A 23,336-nucleotide genomic window follows, 5' to 3' on the forward strand; every position below is an offset into this window, starting at 1 on the left:
AATGGAGAGAGAATTTCTCCTCACTCTGCACTTCAGGGAGGTCTGACTCTTTGCTTGTTTCTGTTGCCCTGGAACCTTGAACCTGACCTGATGATACATCTGCAGCAGCAAAGGACAAGTAAACGTATTACCTCCCTTCTAAATTGTTGCCTGGACACAATGAACAAGAGAATGGCTTAAAGCAGAGCGCTCTGCAGTGTTTTTGTGATTACTTCAATATTTTTTGTTTTCTTTCAGTTACTTCCTGGGATAAAATTGTACCAGCTGTCTCGCCAAGAGCTTTTATCTTTTGTAGCCTAAGGGGGTAAAAACCTTGGGAGCAAAGTTTACTCTGCTGTATTTTGTATGAGAGACACATCTTTCTAAATATAAAAGTACAAGCCAAAAAGTACAAAAAGAAGAGCAATTCCCAGCACAAGTGAGGCATGAATGTCCTGGAGTCACTCCAGCAGAGAGGGGTCACTAAGGTGATTAAAGGATTGGAGTATCTAACATACAAGGAGAGGCAGAGAGACAGCTGGGATTGTTTAGCCTTGAGAAAACTCAGGAGGGATGTTGTCACTGCATATAAATAGCTGATAGGATGAAGAAGATTGTTGGACTCTGCTGAGCGTATATAAGTGAAATGGCAAGAGGTAATGGGTACAAATGAAAATGCAGGAAATTCTACTGGAATAGAAGAGAAAATATTTTATTTTTTCTCTGGGAATGATCAAGTAATGGTGGGGGTTGCCCAGAGGCTCCTCCTTGGAGATCTCCAAAAGCTGTCTGAATGTGAGATTTGCACTTTGTTCTGGGTGGACCAGAGGATCTCCAGAGATGTCTTCTAATTTAGCTGTTATGTGATTCTAAGCCAAAACCCTTACAAACTATGTCTTAAAAGTCTATTTATAATGATCTGCAGAGTTGTTCAAGAACTGTGTGGATATGGCACTGAGGGACACAGTTAGTGGGCATGGTGGGGATGGGCTCACAGTTGGACTTGGTGATCTCAGATATCTTTTCCAGCCTTAATGATTCTATGATTCATTCTCAACCATTCACAAATGTATATACTGACAAAAAATGATGACGTGAATAAGATGTGGCTGTGAAGTGAAGGGTATTTCTCTCTGGTAAGAGAAGGGTTATGAAATTCTGGGAAAGAGACACGATCAGGTTTTTGACTTGAATATCTGTATGCAATTCTATACATTCCATTTGAAAATGTGCAAGTCACGTTTATGTGGAGTCTGCATGTATGTGCAGAGTCTATTTATAACGATCTGATATCTGCTTGTTTGAATGTCTCAAGATACACTTGTAATGAATAAATGAATTTTTATTGGACAGAAAATTTAGTTAGATATAAAGGAATTAATTGACACTTGAAAATAAGGGCAATATTCTTGTATTGATAAAGTAAATATATATAGAAGTGTATTCTATCTATATTTATTATGTATAATTTAGAGCATTTGGCTGTAGCCTCCAGTTTAATTTTTAGTATCTATTTTGGAACTCTTCAAAAATGAAGGACAATGACCTCTGAAATTCAAGAATTTCACAACTTTCATTGAAGTAGAGAAAGATATCTGCACTGGAATCCTGGGAGCTAGAGAGCCGGAATATTTGTAGACGTCTGTGGGATTTGTGTTTATAGTATAATATTTGCACATAGAATGTAATCTATGTATATATTTACAACTTTGTAGTATGAACAGTTATCATTTAAACTTCAACTGTTGGTTTAGGCTGAACACATGCACGTCTTTTCTTCCTTTTCGCCTGGTTCAAAAAACAATAATTAATTAAAAACTTGTGAAACAAGTAAATAATTGTTTCCTTATAAGAAATATGAAACAAGTAAATAGTTGCTACTTTATTGACATGCTGTTAAAGAGTAATGCTACCAATTGCTGGTTTTAAATTTGTATCAGGCAAGTGTTAGTTATCTTGAAACTCACATTGCTTTACAGATCTAGTCAGAGTAAAAGCTGTATGAAAAATGTTAAAGTCTGCAAGTAAAAACACAGGGAAGTGATTTATCTCAGCAGGGAGGGAGCTAATCTTTTTCCAGATTTTTGTCCGGAAACTGATGGGTTTGTTTCATAGATAAGGCTCTGCTACCAAAGCCAAACTGATATGAGGCATTGCAAAAAACTCATGGGTGGGGGACAGCATTAGTCAGTTGCACATGAGCAATTTTGTCATCAGTTATAAATATCTTACTTGATGAAGTTAAGTGATATGAATGATTTTATATGGCATTTCAAAAGTGCCTATTTGCAGCTGTTCTGTCAATCTGATATTAAAAAATGAGCAAATACAGAATCCCAAATGACTGTGAAATGAGACTGATCAGATTTACTTGTTTTAAGGTGCATTTTGTCAGAGGTTGGGGACTAAGAGCACTGTGAAATAGAATGTATCCCAGAAATATTACATTTATGTAATATTTATGCTTTACAAGCATAAGCAAAATTTATGCTTTACAAATCACTTTGCTTCTTAGATGTTAACAGAGAGCTCTTGGAAGCACTTTGCCGAATTCTGCTGTGGTTACTCAACTGTTTTTTGTAAAGGAACAATGAAAATCGGGAGAGAAACTAAATTGACTTATTTTGCTTATACAGATTTTACATCGAAAATTTATTTTTCTTGAAGTGAATTTTCTATAGCTTTCTTTTCCTAGTATGGATGTGATCACTCCCTCATGTCACATCTCTCAGGGCTTTGTGGTCTTTTCTGTCCCATGAGGCAGCATGTTCTGATATAACCCTCTTTTTTGTGAATAGTTATGTCATAGGAATTTCTACATTAGAATACTAATGATGGGACAAAAGCTTAGGAAATATGAAGTTACGACTTTATTATAAACATTAGTGCAAAGATTTTCCGCTCTGTATTTGTCTGTTGAGCTCATGAGGATTCTGGACTGAGTTGTTCTTATTGCACGTCTTCTCATTTATTTCTTTGTGGGAGATAATATGATTTGAGAAAATACACCACCTATAAATAAAGAACTAACTCTTTAATGATTTAGAATTACCATTTTTAAAAATATAAAATGATTAAAACCCTTTGTGATTAAAATATAATATTAAGTGGACTGGTTTTTTTTTATTAAATTGGTGTTTTGGTTTATAAAGATTTATGATTACTTTAAAATTTAGCTGTTACATTTGCTTTATTCTTAGGTGGATACTTACTGGTTATGCTCTGGTTTCATGTGGCCTTGAAATCAATTTACTTTAAATATCAGGGGAGTCCTTTTTAATTGAAATATGTTGTCTAATTAGTGACATTGTTGTAAAGAGAATACTATTGAAGAAGTGCTTTGACAGGCACTTTTTTTTTTTTTTCCATACAAGAGACATTCTTGTTTGTCAACATAAAGATGTTAATCTGTCATTCAACAGTGCAGTAAGTTTTTCTTAAGAGTACTTTTAATACTGATTGACGCTTGATTATTTTCTTTTGAGCATCTCTGTTACCATAAGTATGTGCTTTTAAAATCATGTTTGAGTTATTTATTCATCAATACTATTGAACTGTATGTAGACTTTAATTGAATGACATGGTTATAATATCATTGGAAAATGCACATCATCTACTGCTGGAGCAATTTGCCATGAGGCCCTAGGCACTAGGACAGCAGTGTCAATCATCTGGCATGTGGCAGTCTACCAGTTATTCAATAGCTATATTCTAGTTTCCGATGTTATGAAAACAGAAGTGATCATTATGCTGACTGCCTAAAATTCTATACACAGCTTTTTCTCATTCTTTTCCCATCCTTAGATTTCATCTTTTTTTTCTCATTTTCAATGAAGCCAGAGCCAAACTCACAAAGGAAGTTAAAAGGAAGCTGAGATCAGATCAAGAGAAAAAAGCTCTGAAATATTTCATTTAAATGATTTGCTGTGTTTAATTTAATTTTATTAAATTTTTATTGTACTAAATTTTAATTGTATTAAATTTTAAAAATGTAAATTTTCTAAAACAAAAAAAAATGTTTTCAAAGCAGTAAACTGAAATTGCATTTAGAGAATACAAGAATAAGATGTTTGGCGGTTGAGCTGGATGATCTTGCAGGTCTTTTCCAACCTCGGTGATTCTATGATTCTTTTTATTTGTGAGTTTCAGATTCTGAAATGCACTGAACTTTAAATGGCTTCACTTCAGACAGTTTTCAACTTCAGTTATGTGGCCTGAGGTTATAAACCTTTGGTCCCACTATTAGCTCTACTTACTTGAACGAACTTACTTGGCTGAAGCATGCAGTTTGTGTCAGTTTGCAGGTTGATTGTCTTGAACTCTGACAGTATTGAGGGAAATATCGCCGTGACTAAAAACTTGCAGTTAAAAGAATGAGGATTTCAGCTCTAATCCCTCAGAGGTAACCAAGGCAAAAAGTATTTTCAACCTTATTTTCTCTTATCTACACCTGCTGCTACCAGGCAGGGTGTTTTGAAAAGGAATATTTATGAGCCAGTAGTTAATATGGAATATCTTGATTTTGCCTAGACTGATTGCAGGAATGAGAGGCTGCAGTTTCTGAAGGCAAGGGTCTGTGTTTCTCTGGGTGAGCTGCGGTGAAGGGCCAAGAGCCTGCTCTCCTCCTTGGCTGGACAGGTGGAGGAAATAGGACGAGAAAACTTTGTGGTTTGAGGTAAAAACAACAAAGCTGCATACTGATTATTTTTTTGGGCAAAGCTCTGTTGACTTGGGGAAAACTAATTTAATTCGTTGCCAGCTAAAATAGATTTGAGTAGTGATAAGCACACTAAAACAACAGCTGTGAGTCCACAATGGCTCCTCTCTGCCTCTCTTTCCACCTTATACCTTCCCCTGCCTCCAGTATGGGGGTCTGTCCATGTGCTGCAGCACCACAGAAGATTCTGTTCCAGCATGAGGTGCGCCCTGAGCTGCTGGACATCTGCTTGGCATCCCATGACACCACTTCCTCCTTCTCTGCCTTTGGTGCTCACAGTGCTGTCTCTCTCTCTGCTTGCCTGTCCTTTTTCACCTCTCCAGCATTTTTTCCTTTTTTCCAGTATGCGATCTTAGAGGCACCACAGGCATGGCTCCTGGGACAACTGGAGCCAGCTGGAAGAACTTCCCTCTGCCATAGGGCAAAACCCCAGCCTGTCCTCATAGAAGCCACTCCTGCAGCACTCCCCTGCCAAGAGCTTGTCACTGACACCTGATGCGTGAGCTCACCTGTCTTCAGTGTTAAAGAGAGCACTTAGTAAAGGGATTATATTTTTGTCTTACACCGTAAAATATAGCACTGTCTAAACTACTGCAAATGAAGTAGCAAACCTTAGAACTTGGCAGCATGTAAAAGCTGTTTCATTCTCTAATAACGTTCATTTATTTAGCTTTTCCGAATATATACGTATAAACAATTTGGTGCCTTTTAAGAGATAGCCTTTAATATTAATAAGCATGCTTTAATTTGTCTTCAGAAGACTACTTGTGAATCCTCATTATCCCTTGCACGATTCCATTCTCCAACTTTAAGATATTAAGGGGTATATCTTACATATTTGTAGTGCATATAACGTGGATGGGAGCCTCTGGACTATGGATGAAGTTGAATTATTGAAGATAGAAGATAAATCAAAGTGAATCAGTTCAACAGAACTCTGATGTGAATTTTCTTAATTCTACATACAACTTCAGTAGGGAAGAGTGGCTAATGGTAGTGAAATTTCAAAAAGAATGTTAGGATATAAGAGTCAAAGTGCACTGATAGAAGAAATAAAATAAATTGGACTACTTATTTAAAGAGTCTGTGAATGATTTAAAATTAAACAGTGACTCTACTTGAAAGTGGAGAAGAAAAAACTCTTTTTTTCTTCCAAGGAGATATCCAAAATTTCTTCAAACTTTATAAATACTGATCTAAAAATAGGGTGACTTGGAAGACCCCTAATTTTCAGAAAGCATACACTATGGAAGAGGAAAGAAAACTTATGATCTGACTAGCATGCAGTTCATAGCTAGAGGTATATCTGACTACTGCATGTAACATGCAGTTCTATATTTTCGTAGGCATTTATGCTAAATGTGTACTTGTTCTTCTGTAAAGAAGGACTTATGCATGTATTTAATAACTGAATACCTGAATAATAACTGAATAACTGAATAAACTGATAGTATACTTAGAGCATGTTGATTTCCTTTATCAAAATTCTGTAATTTTGCAACAGGATCTAAATTTACTTATTGTTAGGATGTGCAGAGCACATAAATTTGATTCTGTTTCTCAGTGAATACATTAATCTCTTTCCAAGTGTGTTAATTTAAGGAATCACTTTTTCACTTTTAGATTTCAGCATCTGGGAGGTGGTCTTGATCTGCCATAGGGTAGGAAGGCTCTACAGAGGGATCAGGGTAGGCTGGATTGGTGGACTGAGGCTAATTGTATGAAATTCAATGAAACCAAGTGCCAGGTCCTGCACTTTGAACACAAGAATGCCAGGTGATGCTACATGCAGACCTGGGGCAAAGTGACTGGAAAGCTGAGCAGAGGAAAATAATCTGTTGGCAGCCCGCTAAACATGAGCCAGCAGTGTGCCCAGGTGGACAAGAAGGCCAATGGCATTCTGTCTGGTATCAGAAATAGTGCAGTACTGTGTGTGCATGTGTGCATGCAGCAGTGAGTATGGCTTTTGTCTAGCCTGCCATGTTGCCAAGCTGATAGAAGTGATTCTGAGGAAGACAAGAGGAAGACAACCAGTTTTGAATCGGATTCTTTTGTATAATGCAAGCATATTGCTATTAATTAGTACTGTCTCCTTGCCTCAGTGACTCTATGTTTGGTGTACTGATGGACGCTCGGCTGAATATGAGCCAGTATTGTGCCAAAGTGACCAAGAAGGCCAATGGCATGCTGCCTTGTATCAGGAATGGTGAGGTGAGCAGGACTAGGAAAATAATCCTGTCCTTGTACTTGGCATTGGTGAGGCTTCACCTCAAGTACAGTGTTCAGTTTTGAGCACCTCAGTACTGAAAGGACACTGAGGTGCTGGAGCAAGTCCAAAGAAGGTCTACAAGCCTGGTGAAGGGCTTGGAGAATATGGCCTATGAAGAGTGACTGAGGGATCTGGGGAAGAAGAGGCTGAGGGGAGACCTTATTTGCTCTCTTCAAATTCCTGAAAGGTGAATGCAGTGAGTGGGGCTGGTCTCTTCACACTGGTGGTAGGTGGCAGGATGAGGGGAAATGGCCTCATTGCACCAGGGGAGGTTTAGGTTGGATATCAGGAAAAACTTCTCTACAGAAAGGGTTGTTAAGCACTGGAATAGGCTCTCCAGGGAGGTGGTTAAGTCAACATCCCTGAATGTTTTTAAAAACTGTTTGGATGTGGTGCTCAGGGACATGATTTAATGGAGGGTTGTTATTTAGGGTAGTATGGTTAGGTTGTGGTTGGACTTGATGATCTTTAAGGTCTCTTCCAACCTGAACTATTCTATGATTCTGTGACTATTTTAAGTTATGTTTTCTAAGTATACTTTTTTTTCACTGCAAGTAATTTTGTCGTTATTTACTGCAGTATAAATCTTGGTATGTTAAAAATTACCTGGCAATATAAATTATTGGAAAAAAGCCTATGAAAATTTGTAATTTGAAAAGCGTTAAAGGCAGTAAAAAGAAAGATATACATCTAAATGAAATGAAGATTTGCTTTTTAGACCTGAAGTGAAGCCACATAAAACTAATTTTTCCCACTGTCTTTCTGAAAGGAGATAAATGTTACAGATTAGTATCTGGAAAACATGCTGAACAATGCCTATAATGTTTTTTTTCTATGTGGTTCTAAAAGTGTGCTGAGTAACATCAAAATGAACTGAGGTATATATCTTAGACAAATTTTATGGTAACTACAGTAAGCTGTGATACCGTGATAAATAGATGTACAACTTTGCATAATACATACAGTATTTTTCAAGGATCAAGTCTAATTCCCAAAAGCAAAAAATAAACCTGAAATAGCATTAAACCAATAAGACAGTCTAATTGCTTAGAGACAGTTTGCGTGACCAGATTATACTATGTCACTTCTTTTTAGATCAGGCTCTTCTAAGTAAACAGGCATCGTTCAGCATCTGAGTATTTCCCTGTGGCAGTCTGCTAAGAAAAACATGAGAGGATCTATCCAACATCCTTCTTTCCGCTAGCTGTTGCCAGTGATTTATTTGAAGTCCCAAGAATTGCTTATCTGTTGAGATAGAAGCAGAGCCCCAGTGCCTAGTTTGCTCTGTACAGCAGGTCTATTGTTCTGTCACCATTCCTAAGTGATTGCTGTGGTTGACCTTGGCTGGTGACCTGACCAGGGGAGATTTTGCAAATACTGGTTTATTTCAGCAGTATTCCATTGACTTTTTGTAAGCTGCTTTCCTAATACAGAGAGTATTGAGAGTAACAATAGCAAGGACTTTGATTCTAACTAGAGCTTGCTCTGGAATGGGCTCTGTTTTTCTACATTAGCTTTTTACTCTCCAAGGCCTTATGCAGTCTTCTGTATCCCTAAAGACACAGATGGCTGTACTTGCAAAAAGAAGGAATGACTGCTGCTCTTTCTTATTGTCCTTCTCACAAAATCTGAAGACAATAGTTAAGGAGCCAAACTGGTCTTCTTGCATTGGTTTATTTTGTAATAATGATGGGTTTATTTCCTGGTTTACAGGCACTAAACCAGGCTATGCCATTCAGTCAGTCCTCTACACAGGAAAGGGTAGGTCAGTATATCTCACGGAGATGTTATGAGGATAAAATCCACCAGTGATTTCTTGCTGCTAGAAATATGCAATGACAAGAGCAGTATAAATACCAACTAGAGTGGAACTGGACTCAAGAGAAATGTAGCTCCAAAATAATGATGTTTAGGAGGTGTTTAAAGCAGACAGTTCAAGTTAGAATAAATGTATATAAGAAGGCAAGAGACTAGCATGGCTGAACTAAGACCTGCTGGTCAAACTACATAGTAAGAAGAAAATGCACTGGCAGTGGAAGCAGGGACAGGTACCAAGGAAGTATAATGAAGCTGCTAGGCTTTATAGGGGTGAGGTCAGGAAAGCCAAAGTACAGCTTGAATTAAACTTGGCAAGGAGTGCCAAGAAAAGTAATAAATGCTTCTACAGCTACCTCAACCAGAAAAGAAAAGTTGAAGAGAGGGTGTAGTGAGTGCCTAGTGAGTGATGCAAGCAAGCTGGTAACAACAGACAAGGAGAAAGCTGAGGTATTCAACGATATTTTTGACCCAACCTTCTCTGGTAACTGCTTGTCACACAGCCCTCAAAAAAATATGATTTGGTAGGAGGGGACTGGGGAAGCAATGCCCCTCCCAGCACTAGCAAAGATTAGGTTCATGACCACCTGAGAAACCTGAACATCCACAGATCTATGGGTTCTGATGAGATGCATCCCAGAGTCTTGAGGGAATTGGCTGATGTAGTTGCCAAGCCACTCTGAATGATATGTGAAAAGTCATGGCAGTCAGGTGAAATCTTTGGTGACTGGAAAAAAGGTAACATCGCACCCATTTTTAAGAAGGGTAAAAAGGATGACCCCAGGAGCTACTGACCTGTCAGTCTCATCTCTGTGCCAGGGAAGATCATGGAACATGATCCTTCTGGAAGTTATGCTAAGGCACATGGAAGACAGGCAGGGGATATGGGAGAACATCACCAAGGGTAAATCCTGCTTGACCAACTCAGTGGCTTTCCATGATGGTGCAACTGCATCAATGGACAAGTGAAGAACCACTGATGTCAACTGTCTGGGCTTTAGTATGGCCTTTGACGCAGTACTCCACAAAATCCTTCTCTCCAAATAGGAAAGATATGGATTTTATGGGTGGACTGTTTGTGGATGAAGAACTTACTGAAGGATTGGGTCCAGAGAGTGGTGGTCAATGGCTCAGTGTCTGGATGGAGATCAGTGACAAGTGGTATCCCACAGGTGTCAACGCTAGGACCAATACTTTTTAATATCTTAATCACTGATATTGACAGTGGGGTTGACTGCGCCCTCAGCAAGTTTGCTGATGACACCAAGCTGTAGGGTGCAGTAGATGCATGTGAGGGATGGGATGCCACCCAGAGGGACCTAGATGGGCTTGAGCAGGAGAACCTCACGAGATACAACAAAGCTAAGTGCAAGGTCTTGAACCTGGGTGGAGAGAACCCCCACTAACAAAGCAAGCCAAGGAATGAGAAGATTGATCTATGTAGAGTTTGTGTATTGCTGCAAGTAAGACAGTCAAATATAATTCTGCATTTTCCCTCACAGCGCTCTGTACCTGTATTTTCTCTGTACTTCTTCCTTGTATCTGTGTTTAGCCAAGCTGAGTAAGCTAGACTCATTAGGGATACTGGCACAGGAATGCAACATTAGAGTTGGTCAGCTTGTTTTCTTTGGGAATTCCTAGCTTTGAGTTGGATAAGTTGGCTTGAATCACAGTGAGTTGCAGTCTTCAGATTGGTATTCATATTTGATATTATTTCCATGGTTGACAAATAAATGGTATCTAAGCTCAGGTTTGGAGTTCTCTCTCACTATGGTGTGTTTGTAGTTGGGAAGTCTGTTGTAGAACTAGATGCTCTATGCAGGTCAGGCTTTATCTTATACAAAGCTTATACAGCACGAGTGTAGAGCTGCCTTGAAAGCTGATATGCATGCACTTAAATCCCTGCTCTAAATCAGACAGTGAACCAGCCCTTCAGAGTTGTAAGAGCGCTAGTAGCCAGAGGATGTGAGGAGGGTGACAGCTTGCTCCTGGGCTGTTGCAAGAGGTGGTCAGGTTTCTTCAGGCAAGATGGGCAAAACAGTGACAAGCTGTGCACTGCACCAAGGCTAAGATGTTAAGTGGCTTAGTGCTGTCAGAGCTGGTAAGGTTGTACATGTGCTCAGCAGCAGCATACAAAATTCAGGAGCCTCAGCATCAGATCTGAGCAAGTGTTTGAAGATGTGAATTTTGATCAGAGTTTTACAGTGTTAGGAGGCAAACCTGAATAAAATGTCTAAGCCCTGTGTTCTTCCTTCTTGTCCTCAGTTTATGAACTTACACAATCTCTGAACTCCATCAAGGAAATAACACCAGAGCCTGGCAAAGGACTGTATGTTGTCCTCCAGAGGAACAACAGATCTGTCTCTCTCAGTCATTTGCCCTGATGGAGTTTCATGAGATTTCTTTAGTTGATGCTTCACAATGTCTCCATGAAATATGAAGGTTGACAAAGGTCTTTGCAGCCAATGTCAGATACACAAACTGAGGCACGCGGGGTTAATATTCAAGATAAAATGTTAAGAGCTTGGCCAGGGAACTCATGCTTACCCCTTTGCTTTGGCCATAATCTTTGAAAAATGTAGAGAATTATAATAATAAATTGATTGATAATAAATGCACTGAAATAATAGAAGAGTATACAAGAGGAACATGTTGTGAGCCTACGTTATCTTAATAAGTAAAAATTTCAATGAAACTTTACACATAGGAGTTTTCTAACCAGTTGGGGGAAAGGTCAATATTGAATGAACTGACAGCACTAATTAGACCTGCAGTTGAAATGTTACAATTCCTTGTGTGCTAAGGTTGTTTTTATTAATTTGATGAAAGAGCTGGGGTGGATCATGAAGGCTGGTGTTCAATGGAGAAAAAAAAAAAAAATGTAAGATAAGAAAACCAGGGACAGAAAAAAAGAAGAAAATTTTAGTCATGATTTATCGTGTTCAAAGAATTTTGCTACTGTGTAAGCATACACACATCAGTGCAAGAAATTATGTTGACATAAAATAAGTATAGCAAAATGTAGTCTGTGGTGGCCTTTTTCAGAGGCTTAACCTTAGAAAATATGCAGAGAGATGACCTATCCCTTTTCAGTTGTACGTTACAAAATCAAGGCAAAGTAGTTTGCTAAAATACAGAAAACTAAGTAGAGAATGTTTATACTCTTAGCTCTGAGACAAGATCCCCCAGGGAGCTGGTTGAGTCACCATCACTGCACGTGTTTAAAAACCATTTGGATGTGGTGCTCAGGGACACCATTTAGCAGTGAGTTGTTAGTGTTAGGGTAGCATGGTGATTAGGTTGCGGTTGGACTTGATGATCTTGAAGGTATTTTCCAATCTGAGTTATTCTATAATTTTATGATTCTATGCACTATCATAGACAAGCTTACAATTTGCTTCTATGATTCTAAGCCATATGCTCCAGAATGAAATTCTAGCCCACTAGAAGATGATGGGAGAATTTGCACAGTCAGGCCAAAAATTTCCCACAGGAGGCTATTTTCTGAGCACAACCATTCAGATTTAGGTAAAATTTAGTGAGACTCGGTAGTCAAAATCCAGAACAGCTAATAGGAGTTTTCAGACCTTGAATTGCATTCCATCTAATCAGTTAGAATTCTGTTAAGAGCAGGGTGCTGATTTCATTTTGATTTGTTTGCCTCCCCAGAGACACTTTTTTTTTTTTTCTATCTGCATTCACAGCTGTTGGTTATCAAATCTCTGTTGGAGAATTTAATGAATAAGAATCTGTAGGGATTAACCTGATAAGAAGTTCATGTATATCAAGCAGTAAAATGCTGTTGTAATGCGTTGGCTTGAAATCTTATCAGTAGTAACATATTAATAATGGCACATTTTTTTGGAAGGCTTTACTGGAAAGGATGTAGAAAGGTTGGGCACACCACAGGGAACTTAACCTGGGCTTCTGTCTCCAATTCTCCTATGTGATAATTTCCTTTTTAGTTTGATAGCAGTCTTCTTGTTCCATACCTTTCTGAGCAGTCCAATTAAGAAAAAAAAAAAAGTATAAGAGGTTGAACGGACTTGGAAATATAAAGTGTATTATTGGCTTTTTCTTGGGGCAGGAGGTCAATCATAATAGTTTAAGTGGTGTAGCTACTGCCCTTTTTAATTGAGTGACTCACACTGGAATGATAAAAATACTCTGATGCTAAGTGTTGTTCCATATGGCTCAAGCTTAAACAAAGGATGTCATTTAAAGGCCATAGGATTGCCAGTCAGGGAGGGCCACAGTGTACACAGTTCTGACCCTGCTCTGACTCAGGATAATCCTGCAAAAAGACTGCTTACATTTCTTAGCCTGGGATGCTGGTTATCTGCTAGGAAAAAAGAATATATCAGCAAGCGTGATAATGTAATTGCTAACACAATTTTTTTTTCTTGAACATCAGTTTCCTGCATATGGTTCTGATCTTGAGAAACAGTGAAGGCTTATAAAACAAAGCTTAAAATATTGGGTTATATTTAGGTGCTTGTACCATTTAATCAGTTTGGTTACTAAAGATGAAAAGGAGTAATAAATAAAAATCAGAAAGTGTAAGGATAAAAACATTTGAATTTATTTGGATGTCATACTTTCCTGGGCTGATCCAAAGAATTCTAGAGTTAGGAGTGTTCTCTTGGCTTTGAAATTTTTCTCTTCAGCTTTATTTCAGCCCAGGGATTATAGTCCATGTATTTGATTTCAATATTTGACCTGGTCTTTTTTGATATACATCAAATGACTGCAGGCAAACTGCAGATGTGGGAACTTTAATTGGTCATCCCTGTGCTACTGTCTTGAGAGCTCCCTTTGAAATAAGAAACTGCCACTGATACCTGTGGTAATTGGAGTAGGTCCTTTGTACGTGTTGATCTCGGTGTTCAGAAAGAACAAAGAAATAAATCCAAATACTATTCACTTTCCTCTTGTTTCATTGAAAGGAAGAGCTGTAGTTAATGACTGCCTCCAAATGTCATCTCAGCTGCTAACCGGCAACACTTGGAATTGTGGTGATCTTCCTTGAGGTACACATAGCATAGTGTATTTTATTTCTTATTATTTATTTCCTGTGTCTGAATGTGTAGTGTACTGCTTTTTAATAAATAAATTAGTCTTTGTTGCTGCACTGTGCCATTAGTACTCTAATTGTCTGTGTTTCATTTGCATTAGGTCTTATTACTATTTTACCTGTTCCTCAAGTTTTGATTTAATCACTAAATTTGATCGCAACAGTTATTTCACAGAAGCAGTGAATTTCCCTTATAAATACTTGAAGAGCTTCCCATTTCTGTACAGTAACTTGAGGAAGTACACAATTAAGATCTGCTTAGGGGGTATACCTGTACATTTAAAATGCTTTAAGATGGCAGTATAGTCCATGGAGGATTTGGCTAAAATCCAAAGGCAGTGAGTCCCCATGGGTCTGCAATGCACCAAGAGAGTTTCCAGCCCCTCAGTTGCCTGTGATTCTTTTTACTTTATTCCTCAGATGGTGAGCTTGTGTTAGTCTGTACATCTACTATGACTGATTTAAGAGTATCATTTAATGGTATTGAGAAGGTACCTCAGAGCTAAGTAAAGAGGTTCAATAGCAAGATTTCAAATCCAGCAGAGTTTAATTATCAACTTTATAAACTGATTCTTAAAGAGTATATACTAGCACTTGAGTTCATGTACTCAGATACAGTTCCTTATGCACAACTGTCTCTTGTCTTTATCTGTAATTTTTATGTTTGCAGTGAACAGTGAATCTATTCAGCACCACCTATTCAGTCATGTTGTGGAATAAGACAGCAACTCTTTGGCTGACATCAGTACTTTTGAGTTTATGTAAACTGTGACTTAAATAAGAACTAAAATGGCTTTTGTCGTATGGATCAGAAGGGAGGCTATAGAAACAGCAGAAGAAATATGTTGTCATCATTTAGAAAATAGTGAAATGAAATATAGGATTTAAAAAGTAACCATAAAAATGAAGTGCAGTATGTTCCTCTGGTGTGGATAGGGCAAAGTAGAGTCAATTAAGGAAAGAGGAGGAATAGCATATCCTCTTAAGATCACTTTCAAATTATGTTCCTACAGGATCCAGGTCCTAAGTTGAGAGACATTCTGTTTAAGTTTTGTTAATTAAATGTATTAGTTGACTAGGCTCCTTTCTAGTCACAGGAGGAAAACAAATAGTTGTAAAAGTTGATCTATTCTGCCTAGAAAAGTGGAATGAATCGGATACAAGTGATGCGCCTTTCTCTACTGACAAACCAGAACAAACAACTCAAATAGTTACTAGTTGAAACTGAGGAACAAACTAGCCTGTATTTGTGTAAATTGTATTTCTATTTTAGTCCATAGATGATTTAGTTAAAATAAATTTTACGTACATCTACAACAAAATTCTGTAATCGTTTAACATTTCACAATGAAGGAAATAAATGTTTCTTAAAAAGTAGGAGCAAAATTGTAGCCTTACCAATGAAGCAAACTACTGACAAGTCAATAACTTCTATAAAATAGTAAGAGCAAGGGGGATATTGATGTTAGATGTAATGTTTAGTATCAGAACTGAGATCCAAAGGTGTTCTGGAGATTTGAAAGTGAAAAAGGCAACAACAACACAGAAAACTGCAATCCCTGTTGCAATTGCAATTTCTGTCACTGAGATCGTGTCTCATGTGGCCATACTTTGCATTATTACATTTTCAAGACTAATTTTGTATTCCATGATTTTTGTTTACAAAATATAGAACATATTTTCTCCAAATATTATGACCAAATTCTTTTCACACCATTTTAGTAGTTCATGAATGCCAGTCAAGCTGCCTGTGTGTACAAATGAAAAGTGCTTTTGTGTGATTATTGTGAGTTACAGGACTGTGATAATCTGTGTTACCTCTAGTATAATTGGAATGGAAAGCAAGTCCTATTAATGCTATTTTACAATAAAGTTGATGATTTCTTCTGTTTTTTTTTTTTTTTTTTTTTTTTTTTTAAATAAAAAACAAAATACTGGCTGGAATATAAGCATCACATTCAGAAAGATATAGACAAGATCAGAGATATCAAGGACTTAAATAGCTATGTTAACATAACATTTAAGAAAGTGATGTTTATAGTCAAATCGTTTAATATTCGTTCCCTTATGTCTTACAAAAATAGAACTGAATCAGCATTTTAAAATTTATGGGTATTGAATTCTTTACTAAGTAAAACAGTTAAAAAGTAAAGTGTTTTTGTTACTGTTATACACTGTTAGTTTTGAGAGCTTGCTATAATCCTGATTAAGTAAAGAGATTATGATTAAGTAAACCAGATTATACATCTGGTAGTAATTAGATGGAACAGTTACCATCTGAGGACATACTGTTTCCACTGGAAAAAGAAAAAAATCACCAACAGTCAGTGGTCTAACTAAATTACTTCTGATATATTTTCCCTTTATCTTCACAAATTATATCACCTACATTTATTACCATTGCATCACCTTTTTTTCCAGTAAGTAGAACTGCAGAATGCCTCATAGAGGAGAAACATCATCAGACTGTGAAATACTTTAGGTATTGTGAAGAAAAAAAAACCCAACAACTGTGGGATTATTTTCAGAGTGATGTTTGAATAGAGAAAGTATCAGAGAATCTTCATGGCAGAGATCATCATCTTTACCAGATGATTGAGCAGAAGAAAGACTTAATGCCAAGAGACAGTTAATAGTTTCAAAAAGTTGTTGGTAGTAACACCATCTCTGAAAGCATTTAATATTTATATTATTACAAAATTTAATTTGGAGGGTAACTCTATATAGATAAAAAGGTAGATCAGATGACCTATGTTATCTACTCCCATTTTTATTTTGTGGTTCTTTTGAGAGATTTAAGTGAAAAGCAAATTATATACGTGAAATATTTAAAAGAAAAATAAGGTTTAAAAATAATATAAGAGAACTTGCTGAATGAGTTGTTAGACAGCCTGCTCTGAACAATGGCTACCTAAGGTGAACCTAGTCTGGTGATTAACATTAGCCAAGATTAAGCAGATGGATTATGATGTCTTTTTGAGCTGCGCACGCTTGGAATAACACTGAGGATGTTCAGTTCATTTGCCATGGATAATCACACGTACAATTTATGAATCTCTGAAAAGAAGCTAACTACAATTTTATTTACATAGGATGTGACAGTAGGTGAGTACAATGAAATTACATGCAATAGTTGACAGCTATAAGGCAGTGGTTATATCCTTATAGTCTAGAATAAACTGTTCCTTTTAGTGTCTTAATTAATCTGAGCATTTTTGTGTAAAAACTTTGAAAGACTGATTTGGTTTGTGAGAATGCAGGCAATGAGATTCAGTTCTGAATTCTATTCCAGTCTTTTGAAGAATCAGATTCTCAGTGTTGTAGTTATCTTAACAGACATTGTGAATCATGTTAAGAACATTTAACTATAGATTAATTTTAGGAGAAAATGTGATCACCTGTAGAATGAAACAGCAATTTATACAGTACGTTAATTATTAATTTGTTAAATATTTGGTATTTGTAAGTTATAAGATATTTGAAAGATGCATAAGAATTTTCCATGGTTAAAATTAATACTAGAATGTATTCAGACGTAGTGTGCTATGCAGCCATCAGTTCCCTGTTAAAACTATCATTCATTTTATGGGTAAAGAAGACTTCTTTGTTACTTTTGTACATTCAAATTATTTCATGTTATCAAATTCAAATTATTTCATGTTATTATATTCAAATCATGTACATGTTATTATTTTACTTTCTTTATTTTTCAGTCTAATAATTATCCATGTAAAATATATTCTGTTTCTATCCTAAATACTGATGCTTGCATAACTAAATGTTTAACACTGGTACAAATATCCAGAACAACTTCTGAGATTCTAATTCAAAGGTGATTTTTATCAGCAGCCTCAGGAGAAAATCTACCTTAAAAAGCCTATTGTATGAATGAATATTTGTATTGTTCGATGAAATTTATTTCCTTTTTTTATGAAGAGTGAGACATTGTACAAATTAGCTGAGAAGCTGAGTAGTTCCCTGGCTACTGAATGTCACAATGGTTTGCTGCAGATACCTGTCTGAACTACTTTAGCTAGCTGAAGTCATCTTGGTCAGTTGAATGGGGTAATTTGGCATGCAGATCACTGAAGAACATTTCTGCTGTTATTGATGTCCTTATAGTACATTTTCTGAGCAGAATTGGTTCACTTTGTAGCTAGCAATACAAGTGCCCTGGAAGAATTTCCTCTAGGAACATCACTAGGTATAAGAATGAGGCATGAGACTTAAAATGCCTGATCTAAATTGTGTCCCTAGGCTTAACACATCTGCCAAAACTTCTGTTTAGAACTGTAGTGAAAAATGTGGCAGCTAATGACTAGGTGTGTCAAAAATGCCAAGCAACTGTATCTCTATGATCTCAGTACAAGTAGATCTCTGCCCTATCACTGCTCAAAAGCAGTTTTTCTAGCCATCATGGACTGGCTTGTGTAACTTGCTGCTGCCAGGCTTGGAAATTTCTCCCTGCATATTCCTTCCAGTTTTTGTTGTTGTTGTTTTGTTACTTTAAATGGAGATTTGATAACCTAAATATATGTGCATATGCGTACTTCATTCTATACAGAGCTGTTCTTTTTTTTTCAGTCATACTACTTAAAATGAATATGATTTGCCACATATACGGTGTATTAGAAGATGACGTTTTTTCCTGTACCCTGATCGTTGTCCAAAAAGAAAAAAAAAAAAAACCTAACCAAACAAACTTATAATTTTTGTAGTGAGAGCAACATTTAAAAAGATATTACCTTTCCATAAAGGGAAAACACACAAACTGAAAACATTTTTTTTTTTCTTTGAAAAAGACTAAGAACACAGTAAGAGAAAATTTTGTCAAATCTGACTTCATTTGAACTTTGTGTTGAGAATTGGCAACATTTTCTTATTGGTATTGAAATTGAAACATGTAGTAAATAGTAAAATATTTCAGAAGACTTTGCCGTAGTTTTATTAAGAAAAAACACAGAGTAGCCAGAAGAGATTGTTCCATTAGTCAATATGGCAGCTGCATCAAGGTGACACTTATTTTGAGGATTAATATTCCCTGAGGCTGCTACACAGCTTTTTAGTAGAACTGTGCTGAAATTCCTTCTTCAAGGCTGATTAGATGATTAGTCAGATCTATCCTACATTCTAGACAAGGTAAACTAATCATTCAGATAAAGCAATTTTATTCAATTAAAGGATTCCAGTTAAGGTATCTGTATGTAGATCAGATTCACAGGGAATGCTTGTGGTGAGAGTGGTCCACTCTCAAGCATGAAAACTATCTATAAATTCATCAGAAACAATCTGGCATCTATTTAAAAGACCAGTATTTAAGTTTATCACTTACTGAAAACTGTTACTTCTGCTGAAGAATACCTAAGGTTGTTGTGCCTTCATAAGGACTTTAAAGACTTCTGTCTTTACAAATAAATATGATTTTTAATGTTTTTCAATTAGTTTAAAATATCAAAGTGATTTATTATGAAATATAAGATACTATAGAAAAGCAAGTGATTTGTTGATTTATGACATAGCAAAACTTTAAAACATGAGAATTAGGCCAAAAGCATATAATTTACAATGTAGTAAACCAGAAATCATTTCTCTGAATCCAATGGATTTGCCTTGGTGTAAAACTAACATATGAGATCAGAATAAATTGTACTGTTTCAGTTTTGTTATTTTGTACTGAATATGGACTGAGCCAAGGCACAAATTGCTCTCTTTTCATAAAGATTTTACTAATATATTAAATCTGAAATGCTGTCATTAGCTTCTTTCTCAAGAAAGAAAACATCTACTTATCATTCCAGACTGACAAAGTGCCTTCTTCTAAGGAAAGGTCTCTTGTACCAAAATAAGAGATTTGAAATTACATAGGAGAGTGCTTGGGAATGCTTACAAGTGGAGATATGCTAACTTAATCTGACAGTACTGGAGTCTTTGTGGAATTTAGAGATAACAGCTTGGCTCCATTTAAATCCAATGATTTTTGGCATAACTAGCTGCTGTTCCTTTCTTATAAATTCTCTGGATTATTTTTTTTCTAAAATTAAGACTGTGTTATTGCTAATTGTAAGAAAACTTTCACATTCATCTCTCTCTCTTTTTTTTTTTCTCTTTTCTTTTTTTTTTTTTCCCCCCAGAGTGCTGCCAAAATGAGTGAATCTCTTTCAAGCAGTTACTCCGTGAATCAGCCAAACTCCTCTGAGAGTGAACAGAGTTTATCTACACGCCATTTCAATGTTACTGAACCTGTAGTGGCCAAAAGGATCTGTTTTTATAAAAGTGGAGATCCTCAGTTTAATGGAATCAAAATGGTCATTAACAACCGGTCTTACAAAACATTTGATGCCTTGCTGGATAGCTTATCTAAACGGGTCCCGTTACCTTTTGGAGTAAGGAATATCAGTACGCCAAAAGGGAGACACAGCATCACCAGTCTGGAGGATCTTGAAGATGGAAAATCTTATATTTGCTCCCATCAGAGGAAAATGAAGCCTATCAACCTAGAACGGGCTAGCAGAAAGCCACTGCCCTGGCAGATCAGTAGGCCTGTCAGTGCTCGTCGTCGAGCTGTGCAATTAGCAAAGGAGAATGAAGATGGATTTGGCCATCAAGAAAGCAAAATAACAACTCCCAAAAAGATGCTTGTTTTCAAAAATGGAGATGTAAGACTCAGACGCACCATAGTTCTGGGAAAGAAAAATACACAAACCTTTGAGGCCTTTCTGGATTACATGAGTGAATTAATGCAGTATCCAGTTGCAAAACTTTATACCACTGATGGCAGAAAGGTGAGAATGAAAATGAGCACTGATGATTGCTTTATGTTTGCTTCTAGAATATTTTTTAGAAAACTGATGATTATATCACTTGGGACCCTGACATGGTGTAGTTTAATGTGCTGAATTTCAGCTGTCTTCCCTCTGTAAGGCTAACTAGCTTGGAGGAAATAATTGCATACAAATCTTGTAATCGGAGAGAAGCAAGCAGGAACATTGTATTTCAAGTCATCAAGAAAAGTAACTTTTCGTTTTCTTTCTTAAGCCTCTTCCAGTTATAATCTCAGTTATATATAGAAATATATATATATTGCCTAATTACACAGGTACTTCCCTTAGTATTTATGCAATTTTTCTGTTTTTAAATGTTTTATAAATACTATAGGTAGTATCTGGTAGACATAGATATTTTATTATTACACAAATGGGGAGTGATTTGTTAGTTAATTACTTGAAATTAGGAGATCTTATTTTCTTCAGTTCCTGAACAACAGACCAAGTTTTGTACCTTAAGCCAAGAAGTTGCAGCAATAATAATTCTGGTTTTCATTTCACACATTGTTCTATACAACTTCATTTCAGTATTTAACAACAGAGGGGACTTGTGGTTGTACCTGAAGACCTGAATCTGGGAAGGGAATTACATGCGGAGTGTCTATTGAGGGCAAATCTTCGATTAAATTCTACATTAGCTTGGGAAACTCTCCATATGTCTGAAAAGTGCAGTTTACAAGCCTCATTTTGCAGTATATCTTGGAATATAAATTCAAAGATTTTAGACGGCCCCTGAACAACTTGATCTGAAGTTAGACCTTGTTTGAGCTGCGAGTTACACTAGATGATATCCAGAGGTCTTTTCCAACAGAAATTGTTCTAGGATTCTGTCCCGTTCCTCTGTGGTGGTACATATGAAGTATGTAGTCTGTGTAGTTTGTGATGTAGTCTGAATTTTCCATTTCTTCCTCTGTGTTCATATGTATACCTACCTACAAGTGCACATTCTTTTTCCATGGCTGTATATTATAAGGAAATTTTTATCTGTATCCAAGTCTTCTTAAACTCTTTTTCTAGTATACTTATATAACAAGACATACCCTCAGAGAGAGAAATTTCCATATAGGAATTGAAAAATTAATTCTGCTCTGTGTTACATATTTAATAGCCAGCTGTAAAATAATGTAGAGACTAAGAAGTGAAGATATTAAAGCATGAAAAAGATAAATCTCTTACATTATTTTTTGTGGTTGCTGAGATGGAGAAATTAATGTTATGGTGGTGGTTTTTTTGTTTTTTTTTTTCCTTTTTTTTTTTTTTTGCAGGTTCCTAATCTTCAGGCCCTGATATTGTGCTCTGGAGCTGTAGTTGCAGCAGGGAGAGAGCCTTTTAAACCAAGTAATTATGAATCTCTTGGGTATTCACGGCCTGCCAGATTACTTGGAATTGCAAATCGTGTGTACCCCAAAGCAAATTTGAAGTCAGAAAGTGAAAACAGTAAGTTCTTTGAATTAATTTATATTTTACTAATTGGTTCATCTCTCGCGGCATAAGATATAAACCATGACAATCTTACTGGGATCAAGGATATTCAGAAAGACCAAGTGAAACTGTTTATTTTTGTTCTAAATCATCTGTAGGAATTAGAAAGATAAAATTAAGTTTTTTTTAAAGTTAATTTTCCTTTTAAAATATAAGTTTCTGCTAAGAACTCAGTATGCCTATTTTCTCTCAAACTGGCTGATTTAGAACAAGGATTCAAATCAAGTTGTATATTATATTTCAATGAACTTGATTGTTATTGTTATGTTAATGCACTTAATTTTCTTTTCTGGGGGGAGGGGTATTACATTTAATAATAGCAGAGGTAAAAGAGACCCCAAAGGTTACTTCAGAATCCTTAACTAGCTAAATTGATTGAGAAAAGCTTTTGTGCAGTTTTCAAAATTTAGCAAATGGGAATTTGGCTAATTATCTTGACTTTCACATTTTCCTATGTCACATAGTCAGCATAAACATGAAATTCATTATAACACTCATCCACTTACAAACTCAAACTCTTTTTGTGAAGCCTACAGAGATTGTCACTCTTTTCTATATCCTCATACTCGTGATATATGCTTTTCTTTTGACTACTCAAGAAATTTTGCCACTGAGAAATTTCAGTGAATGTGAGATTGCTAGATTAAGAATATGAAGAGAAGCCAGGCCAGCTGGAAAGCCTCAGGCTATGGGGAACAAAATGATGCAACAGTAGGACTTTAGGACATGCATGAATCCTTAGCCTTAGAGTATGCTGTAGGCAGAAGTGCTGTCTCAGAAGTTGTTTAATCCAGAGGTACTTCGCTCTCATGATATAGTTGTATGCTGTATTGTAAAGCTCAGGGTACGCTGTAATTGTTTCTATACTGAGATTTTTTCCATGGCAACTTCACTGTGTAATGGAGCATCCTGCTGTATAAGACACTGAGCTTCCATTTACTTGAAGAAATTTATTCCCTATCCCTCACAGTTTGTAATGTATCTACCAAACTATTCATTTCAGTTTTTTTCAGTCTTCGCAGCCTTTGTGTTCTTGACTTTCATAGCTTGAAAGCTGTTTGCAAGGCATCAGTAATGAGTCAAAGGAAAATGAATTGGAAAATTTTGTGAATGAAAATTCTGGAGTTCAAAATTCCTATTGAAATTCTGCTTTGAGTCAGAAATCCAGGCTTGAAA

At 36.4% G+C, this 23,336-nt stretch overlaps 1 protein-coding gene across 2 annotated transcripts in view; it reads left to right on the forward strand.

Annotated features, from left to right (window-relative positions):
• The window catches only part of LOC128090691 (lipoxygenase homology domain-containing protein 1-like), a 214,046-nt gene that overhangs the window by 23,927 nt on the left and 166,783 nt on the right, over nucleotides 1-23,336 (forward strand). For both annotated transcript variants that reach the window (XM_052703161.1, XM_052703162.1), the window contains exons 4-5: nucleotides 19,986-20,636; nucleotides 21,944-22,115. In XM_052703161.1, the coding sequence (XP_052559121.1) occupies nucleotides 19,998-20,636; nucleotides 21,944-22,115 (811 nt within the window). In that variant the 5' untranslated portion in view covers nucleotides 19,986-19,997. The remainder of the gene's footprint in view (nucleotides 1-19,985; nucleotides 20,637-21,943; nucleotides 22,116-23,336) is intronic.

Source organism: Tympanuchus pallidicinctus, unplaced genomic scaffold (assembly GCF_026119805.1).
Source record: "Tympanuchus pallidicinctus isolate F22 unplaced genomic scaffold, pur_lepc_1.0 scaffold5, whole genome shotgun sequence".
NCBI classification, from domain to species: Eukaryota; Metazoa; Chordata; class Aves; order Galliformes; family Phasianidae; genus Tympanuchus; species Tympanuchus pallidicinctus.